The 15,007-nt window shown below is 41.0% G+C and overlaps 1 protein-coding gene across 6 annotated transcripts in view; it reads right to left on the bottom strand.

The window, feature by feature from the left end:
- Window positions 1-2,878: 2,878 nt before the first annotated feature.
- Window positions 2,879-15,007, bottom strand: part of LOC140121362 (uncharacterized) — a 43,778-nt gene continuing 31,649 nt past the window's right edge. For 4 of the 6 annotated variants that reach the window (XM_072140828.1, XM_072140826.1, XM_072140827.1 and 1 more), the window contains 8 exons: window positions 13,349-13,417; window positions 10,708-10,758; window positions 10,118-10,186; window positions 7,857-7,925; window positions 6,863-6,928; window positions 4,742-4,804; window positions 3,065-3,299; window positions 2,880-2,980 (listed from right to left, as the gene is read on the bottom strand). In XM_072140828.1, the coding sequence (XP_071996929.1) occupies window positions 2,977-2,980; window positions 3,065-3,299; window positions 4,742-4,804; window positions 6,863-6,928; window positions 7,857-7,925; window positions 10,118-10,186; window positions 10,708-10,758; window positions 13,349-13,417 (626 nt within the window). In that variant the 3' untranslated portion in view covers window positions 2,880-2,976. Of the gene's footprint in view, window positions 2,981-3,064; window positions 3,300-4,741; window positions 4,805-6,862; window positions 6,929-7,856; window positions 7,926-10,117; window positions 10,187-10,707; window positions 10,759-13,348; window positions 13,418-15,007 lie in introns of all 6 variants that reach the window. The other 2 variants (XM_072140829.1, XM_072140825.1) reach the window with 2 other exon arrangements.

Raw genomic sequence — 15,007 nt, 5'->3', positions numbered from 1 at the left:
CTCTGTGTGGTCCCATTTTCATCTGGGACATCCGGTTCCCTTGGTATTTTTAAACCAAAAATTCTTTAACTCCCTTTTTGGGAGCTGTATATTTATATGTGTATGACTTGGAACATTAATAAAATATATGCATTGTTTTTTAAAAAGATTTATCTAGCTCTTTTTTCTTTGGTATTGGCATTCTATATTGTTGAGAGCTGTATTGATGTACTCCAGACTAGGGCATAGTCAGTTTTGGTCTAATTTTTGTTGATCTGATTTTTCAGATATAGCCCCAGATCATATGGATTATAAAAAATGTGACTTAACGTGGGTCACGAAACAAGGAACAATTTTCGGGGAACAGGATAGCACGGAGACCGAGAACCATGACACTAAGGTTTTAAAGCAAAAAATCAGAGATCTTTTGAGAAAGCGTACTAGAGTCTGGTGGAACAAGGCTGCTTTGGAAAATTATTTACAAAAGAACATCATCCCGAGGGGCCTGCGGGTGCAGGTATTTCCTGGCTTTGAAGTTGAAGACCAGACCTTTATCACTAAGTGGGAGGAGTCTTGACTAAATGCTCTAGAACACTTCTGGAGCTCCTCATCGGGGCGGATAGACGGTCGCTGGAGCAAATAGAAAAAGATATTGATCAATTGAAACTCAAATTTGAACAGACCACGAGTAAAGAGGACTGTGAGGCGTTCAATCGAACATTAGAGAACGACCTGGATAAGTGGGAGAAGGAGACATTGGAGTTAAAAAGTAAGAAATTCAAGAGGGATTTGACTGATTTTCAGAACAACCAAGTTTACCATTGGAGATACAGAAGGGAAAGATCTAGATCTATTACGAGTTCCATCTCCAGCACCTCACTTCACTCTGAAGAAGGATGTGGAGACCGTTTTTTAGACAGACCCCGGGACTCTGGAGATGTGGGAAGCCTAAGAGATCTGGCTTCAATCCCAAGAACCCCAGCTATAAAAAGAAAAACAGGAGGCATGTACAACTGGGAGAAGAGGCCAAAGAAACACTAAAGGTAATTAATCTATCCCCTGTCCCTATAACAAAAGAATAGGAAAATGTGTTACAAAAGGCGGCAAGCAGCAAGATTCGACTACTTCACAGCGGTGAAGGATGTTGAACTCTTTGCGCGCAAGCTTATATTCAAAAAACATTTCTCCAAACACCAGACGGGGGGATCTTTAGGTAATGAACAGGACCAACAAGTCATTTCTATAGTCGAGGCCCTTCTAGAGGAGAAGGAACAGGAGACACAATCTAACCTCCCCGTGCATCTTTATTGCCGTTCGCAGCATTGCCCCCCTTCAACTCTGTGCCCTGCGGTTGAGATATTTACTAAGCTAGTCAAGAGGGATTTGAAATTGGTATCCGAAAAAATCTTGCAGGATAATGTCACCCCAGCACAAAGACTAGCTATTAGAGAACTAAGCCAACGCAGGGACATAGTGATTAAACCTGCGGATAAGGGGGGCAATGTTGTGATCTGGCCAACGGAGATGTACGAGGAGGAGGCCTTTCGACAATTAAATATGTCACAATGTTATAGGAAGTTACCTTCTAACCCCTTGTCAAATTTTAAGAAAGAAATGGATCTTTTGTTGCAGATGGGAGTGGAGAACCACATAATTGGACCAAAAATGAAGATAGGCTTGTCGGTGGATTTTCCAATCATACCAACTTTTTATCTATTACCGGAGGTCCATAAAAATGCCAAAAAAAACCCAGGTAGGCCGATTGTATCGGGAATGGGGGGGTTATGTGAAAAAGTCTGTCAATACATAGATTTTTATCTGCAAAGCTGTGTGGAAACACTCCCCTCTTTTGTTAAAGATACCACGGATGTTCTGCGCCGCCTGGAGGGAGTTCACCTTGACCCAGATATGTGGCTGGTTACATGTGACGTTGAGGCCCTGTACACATCTATATGCCATGACCACGGGATGCGGGCGTCTAGATATTTTTGGGAAATGTCCAATTTGGACCCTGACCTGGTTTAGTATATTATGCTTCTCCTGGATTTTGTTTTGAAACATAATTCTTTTATTTTTCGCGACCGATTTTTCCTACAGCTCCAGGGAACGGCTATGGGGGCGACTTGAGCCCCCTCATATGCCAATCTTTTCCTGGGGCTGTGGGAGAGAGAAGTCCTTGATAACACCCCAGGTTATGACGCCGTCATCTCATGGTCAAGGTATATAGATGATATACTATTTATTTGGCAGGGTGCCGCCACTGATTTGGATTTATTTTTGCAGGGCCTCAACGTCAACCAACAGAACATTAAACTGACCTGGAAGTACAGTCAGGATCAGATAGAGTTTCTGGACGTCCTCATTGGAAAAAACATAGAAGGATTTGTTACTACTGATGTCTTTTGAAAGGAGACATCCGTCAATTCTCTCCTTCATGCATCTTCCTCCCACTATCCACAGTCCAAGAAAGCTATCCTGGTGGGACAGTTCCTAAGAATGAGACGTATTTGCTCCAGCGACCAATCTTTCGAAAAACAGGCCAGTGATTTGACTAAACGTTTTCGGGACAGAGGCTACAGGGAAGCTACAATGCAACAAGGATATAACCGGGCCAAAGCGGACACTCGTGGCTCCCTTTTGGTAAGTAGACCAAAAATGTATACCAATTTCAACTCTCAATGGAGAGGTTTTAGGGAGATTATCGATAAGCATTGGTCCATTTTGTTGACAGACAAAGATCTAGCACAGTGCCTCACGAGAGATACATCTATCACTTGGCGTAAATCACGCAACCTACGAGATATGTTGGTGCGGAGCCATTATGTTTCCCATATAGAGAAGAGCTGGCTAGGGAAAAGTGGTCCAACATGGGGGTCATATTGCTGCGGCAAATATAAGGCCTGCCTTATATTCAACATCATACTGTGATTTTTTTTTTTCTTTATTTTTAGTGTTTCTTTCTGAAATATGAGATGACTAAATTCTTCATCTTTCCAGTTATCTGTAAACGGAAACAATAAAACAGATTAAAATTGTAGGATCTAAAATGGTCCAGAAAAAAAGTATCTTTAGAAACAATACATACGTCTGGACTTTCCGAAGTGTAAACACTGCCACAAGTATCAATACTGCAATGATCATAGATAGAATGGACACAGAAAAACTAATGAAGACAATGATTTGCACAGTGATGTCTGCCATGCTGCTAGTTTCTGAACCATTTGACTGTGAGGCGACAGGTACCAAAGTTTTTGCTGCTCGATGCTCCATTGTGGTTTTCTCAGCTGGTACTGTATCTTGATGCACTGTTGTAGTTTCTACTGAAAGCAGATCATAAAACCAAGTTTGTTATTAAGAGAAAAATATGGTAAACATTACTGAACTATAACGTTAAAGTGCATCAACCATGGTGTTCAATGTGCCAGCAGCATATTAGGCAAGTTAGGATTGAAAATCTGCTCCACCGGGAAATCCAAATAAAAACCTGTGGAGAATCATCATTTTTCATGCAGATTGTGATACAAATATTAATATGTGCAGCTCATGTCAATCTCCATTCAGAAACAACTTAATGACTCATGCTCCCAACTGTAATACAGCCCCATAGAGGTATGCGGTACCCTCTCATGCTGCTGTGAGCACACAGGGGCAAACTTCACTGTTTGCAGTTTGCCTGTGTATAGGGAAGAGTCAGATTCAGGATTTCTGGCACCCATTGACCATGAACCTAGCATTCCCTGCACTGCTCCAACCGAGTGAACCACTTTTTTTGGTGCACCTTTACATAGGGAGTGAGACATAATTCTGTCAGACTGCATGTTAAATCTGGTGAATGGTCCGACAGAGCACCAAAGTGCCCCCTTCAGTGCAGAAATTTGTGTTGCATGAAGACTAGTGCAGCAGCGCCACAAAAAGGTTGTGTGCAACATAAATGTGTCTTGGACATTTCTTAAATATCTGTGCAAGTAGTTTGCACTAGAAAGAATGTGCAAAGTCCAACTGAAAACTGACGCACTCCCCTTAGTAAATGTGCCCCACGGTGTTTTACTGCACCGTAACCGAGCCAGAAGGTAGCTTGGCTTTCTATGGAGATGGTAGTGGTGAGAAGCGCTGCAAGGGGCCTTACACTGTAAGACAAAAACACAAAAATGTAATGGGTCCATGAATTACGGACCTGTGGTGACCACACTTCACAGACTGAACACTGCATCATATTTTGCTATAATGCTTGGATTCCCATTCCATGAACAAAGAGTCTTTGCTTCCCTTCTAGACAACATTCTCCATACTGAGTAGATGATTACAGTCTGGGGCTGCTGTGCAGAGGTTTACCCAAACCTTTATATCCTATATAATTTAAAGGTATTGTAATCTGGATCTGATTTCCATGAGGACACTGTTCTGCAAATCTTGTAAGCAAGTTCCGATTCTGTTTAACCTAGAAGCCATTCATTGAAATCCCCCTCATTCTGTACTGACGGCTAATGTCACCCAAAGATTAGCACCCTTCCCTTTATGAGTTTACATTCACAGATATCTGTAAATCGCTGATTGGGATTGCACATGGGACATAAGAGCAGAGAAATAGTAGGTTTCCTTCCCCATAAACTGCTCAGCTTCTCATGCTCTGTAACCTAATGCAAGTAGATTCAATAGCATTTTCATACAAACTGAATATGACTCTGAGAACTGTTCTGTGGGATGTGCTCCTATTGGTTTCCTCTTTATATTCCCAAAAAGTTTAAGATATATACAAGTTTACCTTTAGTTGTTGTGTTGTGCATCTGGTGATGGGATTCTTCAGCTTTTGGCGCTGGTAGTAATTCTAGAAATGAGAAATGATTTATGCAGTTATCCAACTTTATATAATTTGTGATGCACACAAATGATTACACTGATTATATAGAAGTCTTACAATGAGTATGTCTGTGTCTTTACATATAATATGAGAAAAATTCTTGTGTCATTTTTTAAATATTACTGAGAAGCATAGAACAAAGTACAATACTAGAATATGTGATCCATATTTTTGCTACATTGTCGGTAAATTGAATGGCCTGTCTTTTTTGAGGTACCAGCTTTTCACCAATTCTGCCTAAATGTTTTAATTAGTAGGACACTGCATAAAGAAGTTAGGTCTCAGCAAATATGGCAAGATGAAGATTTCATGTGAGGTTTTGCATGATGACGGCTATTTCTGTGGTACTTAGCTTTTGTGGTGCTGGGACCCAGAGACTCAAGGTTTAGTATAGCAACAGAGGAGCTTTTGGGTTGATTGGTTACTACCCCTGTGGGTGATGTGCTGCGGTGGTGCCATCCAGTGACACTCTTAAATAAGGTGTAAAGTAGAGACCCACTATACAGAGATCATCATATGTTAAAGTCTGAATAGCACGGATCAAGTGCTTGGCTACACAATCAATTTTTTTTCTTTCCTAAAATGTTGGTGATAACATTTTCAGACTGACTTGTTTCTGTTTAAGTATTACATAAAGAAGTGTTGCATGTTGTGTACTATTGCTGTGCTACTTAATCTATGCACTTCTGGGGCCCAGAGCATAAGGGCTAAATAAGGTGACTAAATAAGGAGTAAAATTGAGACCCAGAGGTCATCATGAAGTGGCTAGTGGGTTTACACAGTTTTGATTAAATATATACACCATGAACTTTGTCTGAAAAATGTAGATCAAGAATAATAATTAAGGTAAGACAGGGCACAGTTTTCTGCACCAGGTTTATCAATGTTTCTGGTGCTGGTAAATCTTTTGTAGTTAAAGGCTACCTAGTCATACTTTGCACCTCATGTAAATTGGCTTAGTTTACTTCAGTAAGCTGCTCCAAAATTCTGGGACATTAGCAGAAATTTTTATGCACAGACTTTTTCTTTGAAACCTCGCTCCATTTCAGAGACCATGTCCATTTTGTCATATTAGTTGTAAGTATCTGAAAAATGTCTAAAACCCTTGATAAAGATATTTTTTTTGGTCAAATTACGACACAATAAATCTGCCACTATGTCTGTTTTTCTAAAATGTTGGTGATATAATTTTTATACTGACATATTATATATTTATATTATATGTTATAAAGATGTTATAACAAATTTTCTACTGCTAGAATGTGCTGCCAATGGCTGAAAAAAGGAAATATTATGTTAGGTGTAGCAAAGCTACTGTAGGTGTAGCAGAAAAATGGCACTGCGAAATTGCTCAGTCTGTGGGGGAAATTATATTGAGACTGCTGTTTTAAAATTCCCCTGCGCTGGCTGGCGCTCTGGCCTCTTAGTAAATTCGGACATATATATATATATATATATATATATATATATATATATATATACATACATTTATATATAGACAGGTTAGACAGTGCAGAGTTAGACTAGACAGTCTTATTCTGTACCAGATTTATAAAAGTGTCTAATGCTGGATGATAAATCTGTCCTAGTATAAGAGTGTCTAGTCGTACTCTGCACTTCCTATTAGTTGGCTTAACTTACACCACAAAGTAAGGACATAATTCTGTCAGGGTAGCAGTATTTCTGGTTCTGGTGCAGGGACCAGTTCAGATTCAGTTTAACCTAAAAGTCATTTAGTGAAACCCCGCTCATTCTGTACTGACGGCAAATGTCACTCTAAGACTAGCAACCTTCCCTTTATGAGTTTAGATTCACAGATATCTGTAAATTGCTGATTGGGATTGGACATGGGACTTACAAGCAGAGAAATAGTAGGGTTCTTTCCCCATAAACTGTTAAGCTTCTCATGCTCTGTAACCTAATGCAAGTAGATTCAATAGCATTTTCATACAAACTGAATATGACTCTGAGAACTGTTCTGTGGGATGTGCTCCTATTGGTTTCCTCTTTATATTACAAGTTTACCTTTAGTTGTTGTTGTGTTGTGCTTCTGGTGATGGGATTCTTCAGCTGTTGGTGTTGGTAGTAATTCTAGAAATGAGAAATGATTTATGCAGCTACAATGAGTATGTCTGTGTCTTTACATAATATAAATAATATGAGAAAACTTATGTTCTTGTGTAATTTTTTAAATATTACTGAGAAGCATAGAATAAAGTATAATACTAAAATGTGTGATCCAAATTTTTTGCTACATTGTGGATGAATTGTATGGCCTGTCTTTACCGGGGTGCCAGTTTTTCACCCATTCTGCCTAAATGTTTTAAGTAGTAGAACACTGCATAAGGAAGTTAGGTCTCAGCCCTTATGGTTAGACAGTGCAGAGTTAGACTAGACAGTCTTATTCTTTACCAGATTTATAAAAGTGTCTAATGCTGGATGAAAAATCTGTCTTAGTATAAGACTGTCTAGTCGTACTCTGCACTACCTATTAGTTGGCTTAATTTACACCAGAAAGTTAGGACACAATGCTGTCAGGTTAGCAGTATTTCTGGCGCACGGACATTTTTTGGTGCAAGATCTCGCTCCTTTTCTTAGGCCACGCCCTATTCGTCAACCTAGTCGTGGGAGAGCCAGAAAACTGTCTAAAACTCTTTATAAATGTGGCGCGGACAGTTTTTTAGCGCAAACTACAACATAATTCTGTAGTGGACAGATGAATAAATCTCCCCTCTTGTCTCCAACATGTTGGACTTGTTTAGACCAGGTCTGACCTGATGGAGATGTCAGCTAGGGTCTCCACCGGTTTTCTGGTGTAGACTATAGTAGATGTGGTGAGCCAGGACATTCAGAGCTCTGCACCACCTGCTCCATTCTCCGCCCCAACATCTCCTGGTGAAGATGATGAGATTTATGTGCTTTTTTCGACAGAAAACTGGTGTAGAAGGCATTATAAATCTCCTAGTGTGTTTTCCTGTTTGCTCCCAATGGTTTTCTCCCAAGACAATTGCAAGTTTACTTATAGTTGTTGTGTCCTGCATCCGGGGATAGGATTCTTCCTCATGAGCTTGCGGCGCTGTTAATAATTCTAGAAGTGAGAAATGATGTATGCAGTTATAATTGGTTATACGAACTGAGTATTTTAACTGCGAGCATTGTTATTTTACAATGAATAAAACAAATAATATGAGAAATCAAATGTACTAATGTTATTTTATAAATATTGCTGAAAATCATACAACAATGTACAATGTGTGATGCGTTTTTACTACATTGAATTACAGTGAATTGCATAGTCTTTTTTTTTTGTTTTGCCATAGTACCAGCTCTTCATCAATTTTAATGTTTTTAATTAGTAAGGACAATGCTTAAAGAAGTTTATTACAAAGTCTCAGCAGTTTTAGACCATATAGCAAGATGAACCTTTTGAGATCTATTTACATGATGAAGTGTTGGATGTTGGCTGCTATGCTACTTAGTCTATGTGGTGCTGGGGCCCAGATCATAATGGGTAATTATGGCAACCCAGGAGATGATCTGCTTATGGGTGCCTACCAGAGACGGATTATGTTTGGTGGGGGCCCCTGGGCGCAAAATCAGGTGGTGGCCCCCACTAAGTGTAGCGTGCATACATGTCCTCCTGCTCATTTTCCACTATCCCAGCAATAACACCGCTACATACAGCCACCTCATCCCCAGTAACACAGCTACATACAGCCGCCTCGCCCCCAGTAACACAGCCACCTCATCCCCAGTAACACAGCTACATACAGCTGCCTCATCCCCAGTAACACAGCTACATACAGCCGCCTCATCCCCAGTAACACAGCTACATACAGCCACCTCAAACCCAGTAACACAGCTACATACAGCCGCCTCATCCCCAGTAACACAGCAACATACAGCCGCCTCACCCCCAATAACACCTCTACATACAGCTGCCTCGCCCCCAGTAACTCAGCGACATTCAGCCGCCTCATCCCCAGTAACACAGCTACATACAGCTAGCTCATCCCCAGTAACACAGCTACATGCAGTCCCATGTAACATACACCTCAGTCACACCAGCCACGCAGTCCCATGTACCATACACTTCAGCCACACCAGCCACGCAGTCCCATGTAACATACACCTCAGCCGCGCCAGCCATGCAGTCCCATGTAATATACAACACAGCCACACCAGCCATGCAGTCCCATGTAACATGCAACTGAGCCACACCAGCCATGCAGTCCCATGTATACATATATACAGCCACTTACACTTCTCCACGGGTAGTTAGTTGTCACAGCACAGCTCCTCTACTTCCTGCACTGAGAGGAGGCTTCATGGGAGGCTCCTCCCCTTCTCGTGACATCACAGGTCTGGGAGGGACACGGGGGGTGGCGCGACCTGTTGGTGGCCCCCTGGGGGGCAAAATGGTGGGGGCTCCAGCTGCTTGCCCACATCATCCACCTGCTTCGGCCCGCCTGACATATTCAGCTACCCACCCACCTCATCCGCAGGCTGCTGGCAGCCTGACCTCATCTGGTGGCCACTACACGCCCACCTTACCCACTGGTTTGTGACCGCTGCCTGCCCCAAGATGTAAGTTAATAGAAGTGGGGGGCTTATATATATATATATATATATATATGGCATGTAAGGTGTGAGGGCAATGGGAGGCAGTGGCCTTGTTGTTATAAGGCAACCGCAGCAGGGGAAAGGGTGATGGGCCCACGGGCACGTCATGAAAAAATTAAGAATCGGGCTTGCGTCCCAGGCGCCCTAACACCGTGGGCACCATAGCAGCTGCTATGGTGGTAATTATTCTCCTGTGTGTGTATATACATTTGTGTGTATATTGTATATATATGCACATACATGTGAGTGTTTATATACTCTATATATATACATATGCATGTGAGTGTATATATACCGTGACAATGATGCCACTGAATACAGTGTAATTTAGTAGGTTTATATAGTTTTCATAAATGTATACAGTACTTGGAAATTTGTATTAATTTTGTTTCAATGTCTGATCAAATGTAATACTTGATTGTACCATCCATGTATTTTTTTGCTAAAAGGTTGGTCATAGAATTTTCATACTGACAAGTTCCTGTTAACAGTTATAACTAATATCTACTGCTAGAATGTGCTACTAATAATTAAAAAAGGAGATAAGACAAAGTGCAGCAAACTGGGTATGGTGCTATAAATGTGCTAAGCCTGCTTTTTTCCTGTTTGCTCCCATTGGTTTTATCATAAGACAATTGGGGGTGAGTACAAGATTACTTTTAGTTGTTGTCTCCTGGTTCCAGGGATAGGATTCTTCCTCCCCGTCTTGTGGCGCTGGTGATAATTCTAGTAATGAAAAAATATTTATGCAGTTAAACTGTTAAATCAATTCTGCTGCACACTAATTATTATAGCTGTGAATGGTATTACTACACATTGGCCCACATTTAATTGTTTGCACCAGTTTTCTGTCTGACTTTGCACTAGAGAGAACGTGTGAACTGCTTGCACATGTATTTATAAAGTGTGTGCACCAGTTTTATGTCGTGGCTGCTCTGTGTCAGACAAGACTGTGAACATGCACCAAAACCTAACTGTAATATTCTGATGGCTAGTACAAGGCAGGATTTATAATTTTGCTCCCAGGCGTATGTTAAGCATTCTATTGTTAACGTAACTGCAACCTTTTATGCAACTTTACAAAAATAAGTTGCAAAATTCCTGTATGAAAAATAAAACACTGCTACCAGATTAATTAAAGTAACAAACCCACAATGTGATTCAACAAAAAGAGGCTTAAAATATTCAAAATATGCCTGCCTAATGATAAATGTCCCCTAGTGAATATATGTCACAATAGATTTTACCTTTAGGTTCTACTTTCAAATGATTGTGCTCCCCAGCATTGAATGTACGACCTGAAACATATAGTTTGATCAATGAAGAAAAGATAAAACAAGCAAATCATTTACAGTTATTTTGTAAAAGTATTATGAATAAGTCATAGTAAAAAAAAATGTAATAAATTGGCAAATGTATGCTTATATGAAGACTATTAATACAATTATGACAGAAAGAAACCAGCTTTACAGATACAACATATAGAATACCTTCCAAAAATTAAGCCCAAATAAAATCAAATGGTTATAGGGGCAGAGTAAATTTAGAAATTCCTATCTTTAGTTCTATAGTACCTAGAAATACGTTTTTGTGTGGCATTAATGGAAACCTACCACTTAAAAGTGGTAGTTCTAGCCCACAGATACATGGCACCAGCTCAGGGTGACAGGTGCCGGAGCACATTTTCATTAATGCAAGAAACCCCCGATTGCTGTTTTATACCTTATATTAAAAGTCGTGCGCAACTGTGCATGCGGCTGATTCTGAAGTGCCGGAGAGCACTTCAGGCCATGCGAAGTAGCGCAGGCGCAAGTGTGCCCGAGGGCTCGGTGACGTCACCAGCTGTCTGGCACTGCAGAATCAGCTGCACGCACGGTCGCGCATGGTGCGCCGTGCCGTTATGTGGTCCGCCAAAACAGCTTTTAATATAAGATATAAAGCAGCAATCGGGGGTTTCTTGCAAGTAGCTCGATTCACCTCATGTAAAAATGGCTTGAGAACAATCACATTTGCTTGACTTTGGGGGAGATTGTTTCTAAGTAAATGAGATTTTACATAAAAGTAGGAATTCAAGAAAAGAAATAACATTACATACCTGACCTGAGTGGACTAGTTGTTTAGTGGGATAAAACCTGGTGACAGTTTCCCTTTAAGCTACCCGTATATACACTCACCGGCCACTTTATTAGGTACACCTGTCCAGCTGCTCGTTAACACTTAATTTCTCATCCGCCAATCACATGGCGGTAACTCAGTGCATTTAGGCATGTAGACATGGTCAAGACAATCTCCTACAGTTCAAACCTTGCATCAGTATGGGGAAGAAAGGTGATTTGAGTGCCTTTGAACGTGGCATGTTTGTTGGTGCCAGAAGGGCTGGTCTGAGTATTTCAGAAACTGCTGATCTACTGGGATTTTCACGCACAACCATCTCTAGGGTTTACAGAGAATGGTCCGAAAAAGAAAAACACCCAGTGAGCGGCAGTTCTGTGGGCGGAAATGCCTTGTTGATGCCAGAGGTCAGAGGAGAATGGGCAGACTGGTTCGAGCTGATAGAAAGGCAACAGTGACTCAAATCGCCACCCGTTACAACCAAGGTAGGCAGAAGAGCATCTCTGAACGCACAGTATGTCGAACTTTGAGGCAGATGGGCTACAGCAGCAGAAGACCACACCGGGTGCCAATCCTTTCAGCTAAGAACAGGAAACTAAGGCTACAATTTGCACAAGCTCATCGAAATTGGAAAGTAGAAGAACGTTGCCTGGTCTGATGAGTCTCGATTTCTGCTGTGACATTCGGATGGTAGGGTCAGAATTTGGCGTCAACAACATGAAAGCATGGATCCATCCTGCCTCGTATCCACAGTTCAGGCTGGTGGTGGTGGTGTCATGGTGTGGGGAATATTTTCTTGGCACTCTTTGGGCCCCTTGGTACCAATTGAGCATCGTTGCAACGCCACAGCCTACCTGAGTATTGTTGCTGACCATGTCCATCCCTTTATGACCACAATGTACCCAACATCTGATGGCTACTTTCAGCAGGATAATGCACCATGTCATAAAGCTGGAATCATCTCAGACTGGTTTCTTGAACATCAATGAGTTCACTGTACTCAAATGGCCTCCTCAGTCACCAGATCTCAATCCAATAGAGCATCTTTGGGATGTGGTGGAACGGGAGATTCGCATCATGGATGTGCAGCCGACAATTCTGCGGCAACTGTGTGATGCCATCATGTCAATATGGACCAAAATCTCTGAGGAATGATTCCAGCACCTTGTTGAATCTATGCCACGAAGAATTGAGGCAGTTCTGAAGGCAAAAGGGGGGTCCAACCCGTTACTAGCATGGTGTACCTATTAAAGTGGGCAGTGAGTGTATATGCAGAGGGGGATTTAAAATGCTTTTTATTTTAGTTTATGACAATTCCTGAGCCTAGCCAGGAAATTCAAACTTTTTTTGGTTTTACATCCAGTACACCATCTTTTTTAAAAGTGGGCATGAGGACGCCCTGGCCAGCCAAATTTATTATAACTTCTGCCAGAATACTGGAGCAGGTTAAAACTGAAATCTACGCCTGACACTCCTTTGCTGGAGTTACTAAAAGGTTATATTATTAAGACTGGTGCAAAATTACAAAAGTTTGACTATGCATATCAAAAAACTGATGGATCATTTGTAGAAAATGAAATTACTTACAGTTGTTTTGAAAGTACCATTTAAAAAGGATATTTGAAAGTTATAAAGTAGAAGTGTTTGTTTCTAATGTACTTGTGTTGTTGAAGCTGAATTAGGTATGTGTTTATGCATATAACAATAGGGCCACCATTTATCTAGTAAACCTAATTGTTACTAATTGTTTAGTGAACTAGATGAGAAACAACTTACCTTGCATCTTTCTAGATCCAGCCATCATATTTCTTAGGATTTCCAACTCTTGTTTAATGTTGATCTCGCCTGAATGTCAAAAGATGGCACATTACCATGTATTGAACAATATTGTAATTATACATGTAGTACCCGGATGCAATTTATGAGTAATCATTTCCAATTAATATTTAGCTTTTTAACCAGTTTTGCCATGTACAGTGGCTTTCTTTTAATAGTTTTAGGAGTTTTTAAAAGGATTATAATAAATCTTTATTTATATAGCATCATCATAGTATCATATTAAAAAAGGCTGGAAAAAGACCATCAAGTCCAACCTTTAAGAATTAAACAAATGTTTTTTCCCCATAACCCGTGATATTTTTGCTCTCCAGAAAGGCATCCAGGCCTCTCTTGAACATGTACATAGAGTCAGCCATAACAACCTCCTGCGGCAGAGAGTTCCATAGTCTCGCCGCTCAGAGAGGTAGAAAGTTGTGTTCCATTATAGAATAGAGCATTGCTTATAATACACATCCATGCCCAGTGAATTGGGCTGCCTGACTGAGTGGATAGAGAAGTATATATGCAGAGAGCCACACCTCCGTTAGGAGATGTGGCCAATAGGAAGTAGGGGGCATGAGAGTTGTACGGCACACTCGGGAGTGGCCCGTGCTGTGGGATCATAGTATATAAGGCCGGAAAAAGACGCAAGTCCATCAAGTCCAACCTTTAAGAACTAAATAAATGTTTTATCCCCATAACCCATGATATTTTTGCTCCCCAGAAAGGCATCCAGGCCTCTCTTGAACATGTACATAGAGTCCGCGGTAACAACCTCCTTCTGGAGAGAGTTCCATAGTCTCACTGCTCTTACAGTAAAGAACCTTGTTGATGGTAGAATCGCCTCTTCTCTAGGAGTAGAGGATGCCCCCTTGTCCTGGTCACAGGCCTGGGTATAAAAAGATCTTAGGAGAGATGCTTGTACTGCCGGTTCAGGTATTTGTATATTGTAATGAGGTCTCCCCTCAGTCGTCTTTCTTCTAAACTGAATAACCCCAAGTTTTGAAATATGTCATTGTATTCTAGTACACGAATTCCCCTAAAAATCTTGGTTGCTCTGCTCTGCACACGTTCCAGTTGTACTATCTCCTTTTTATATACTGGTGCCCAAAACTGTACACAATATTCCATGTGTTGTCTGATGTATAACAGTGAAACTATGTCCTTATCATGAGAATCTATTTCTCTCCTGACGCGCGTTTCGCACTGATGCTTCGTCAGGAGGTGACGAAGCATCAGTGCGAAACGCGCGTCGGGGTGTACCCTTTGGCCTTCCCCTTATCTGCCCAGTGTCAGTTCATCATGTTTGCGAGTAAGTGTGCAATAGCAATATGAATTTCTGAATACTGGATGTTACCTCCAGTGTGTATATAGTTTACTCTTCACTGCAATATTGCCACTTTATCCCCTTCTTTCTCTGGTCTCACATTTGACTGAATTGTTAATACTGCTAAACATACTATTAGGACCCTGGCTAATAGGCGTGGCCACTGGTCTTCTGTGCTGCCCTATCTTCCATCTGGGGCTACTTGTGTCCCCCATATATTGTATTCATGCTTTCCCATTTGAGGGATATACATGTTGAATATGTGTATTTGCTTTCATTTATCTACATTA

The sequence above is a fragment of the Engystomops pustulosus genome, chromosome 3, assembly GCF_040894005.1.
Source record: "Engystomops pustulosus chromosome 3, aEngPut4.maternal, whole genome shotgun sequence".
In the NCBI taxonomy this organism is placed as follows: domain Eukaryota; kingdom Metazoa; phylum Chordata; class Amphibia; order Anura; family Leptodactylidae; genus Engystomops; species Engystomops pustulosus.
Note: the sequence above shows the minus strand (reverse complement) of the source record. Positions and strands in the feature narration are given on the sequence as shown.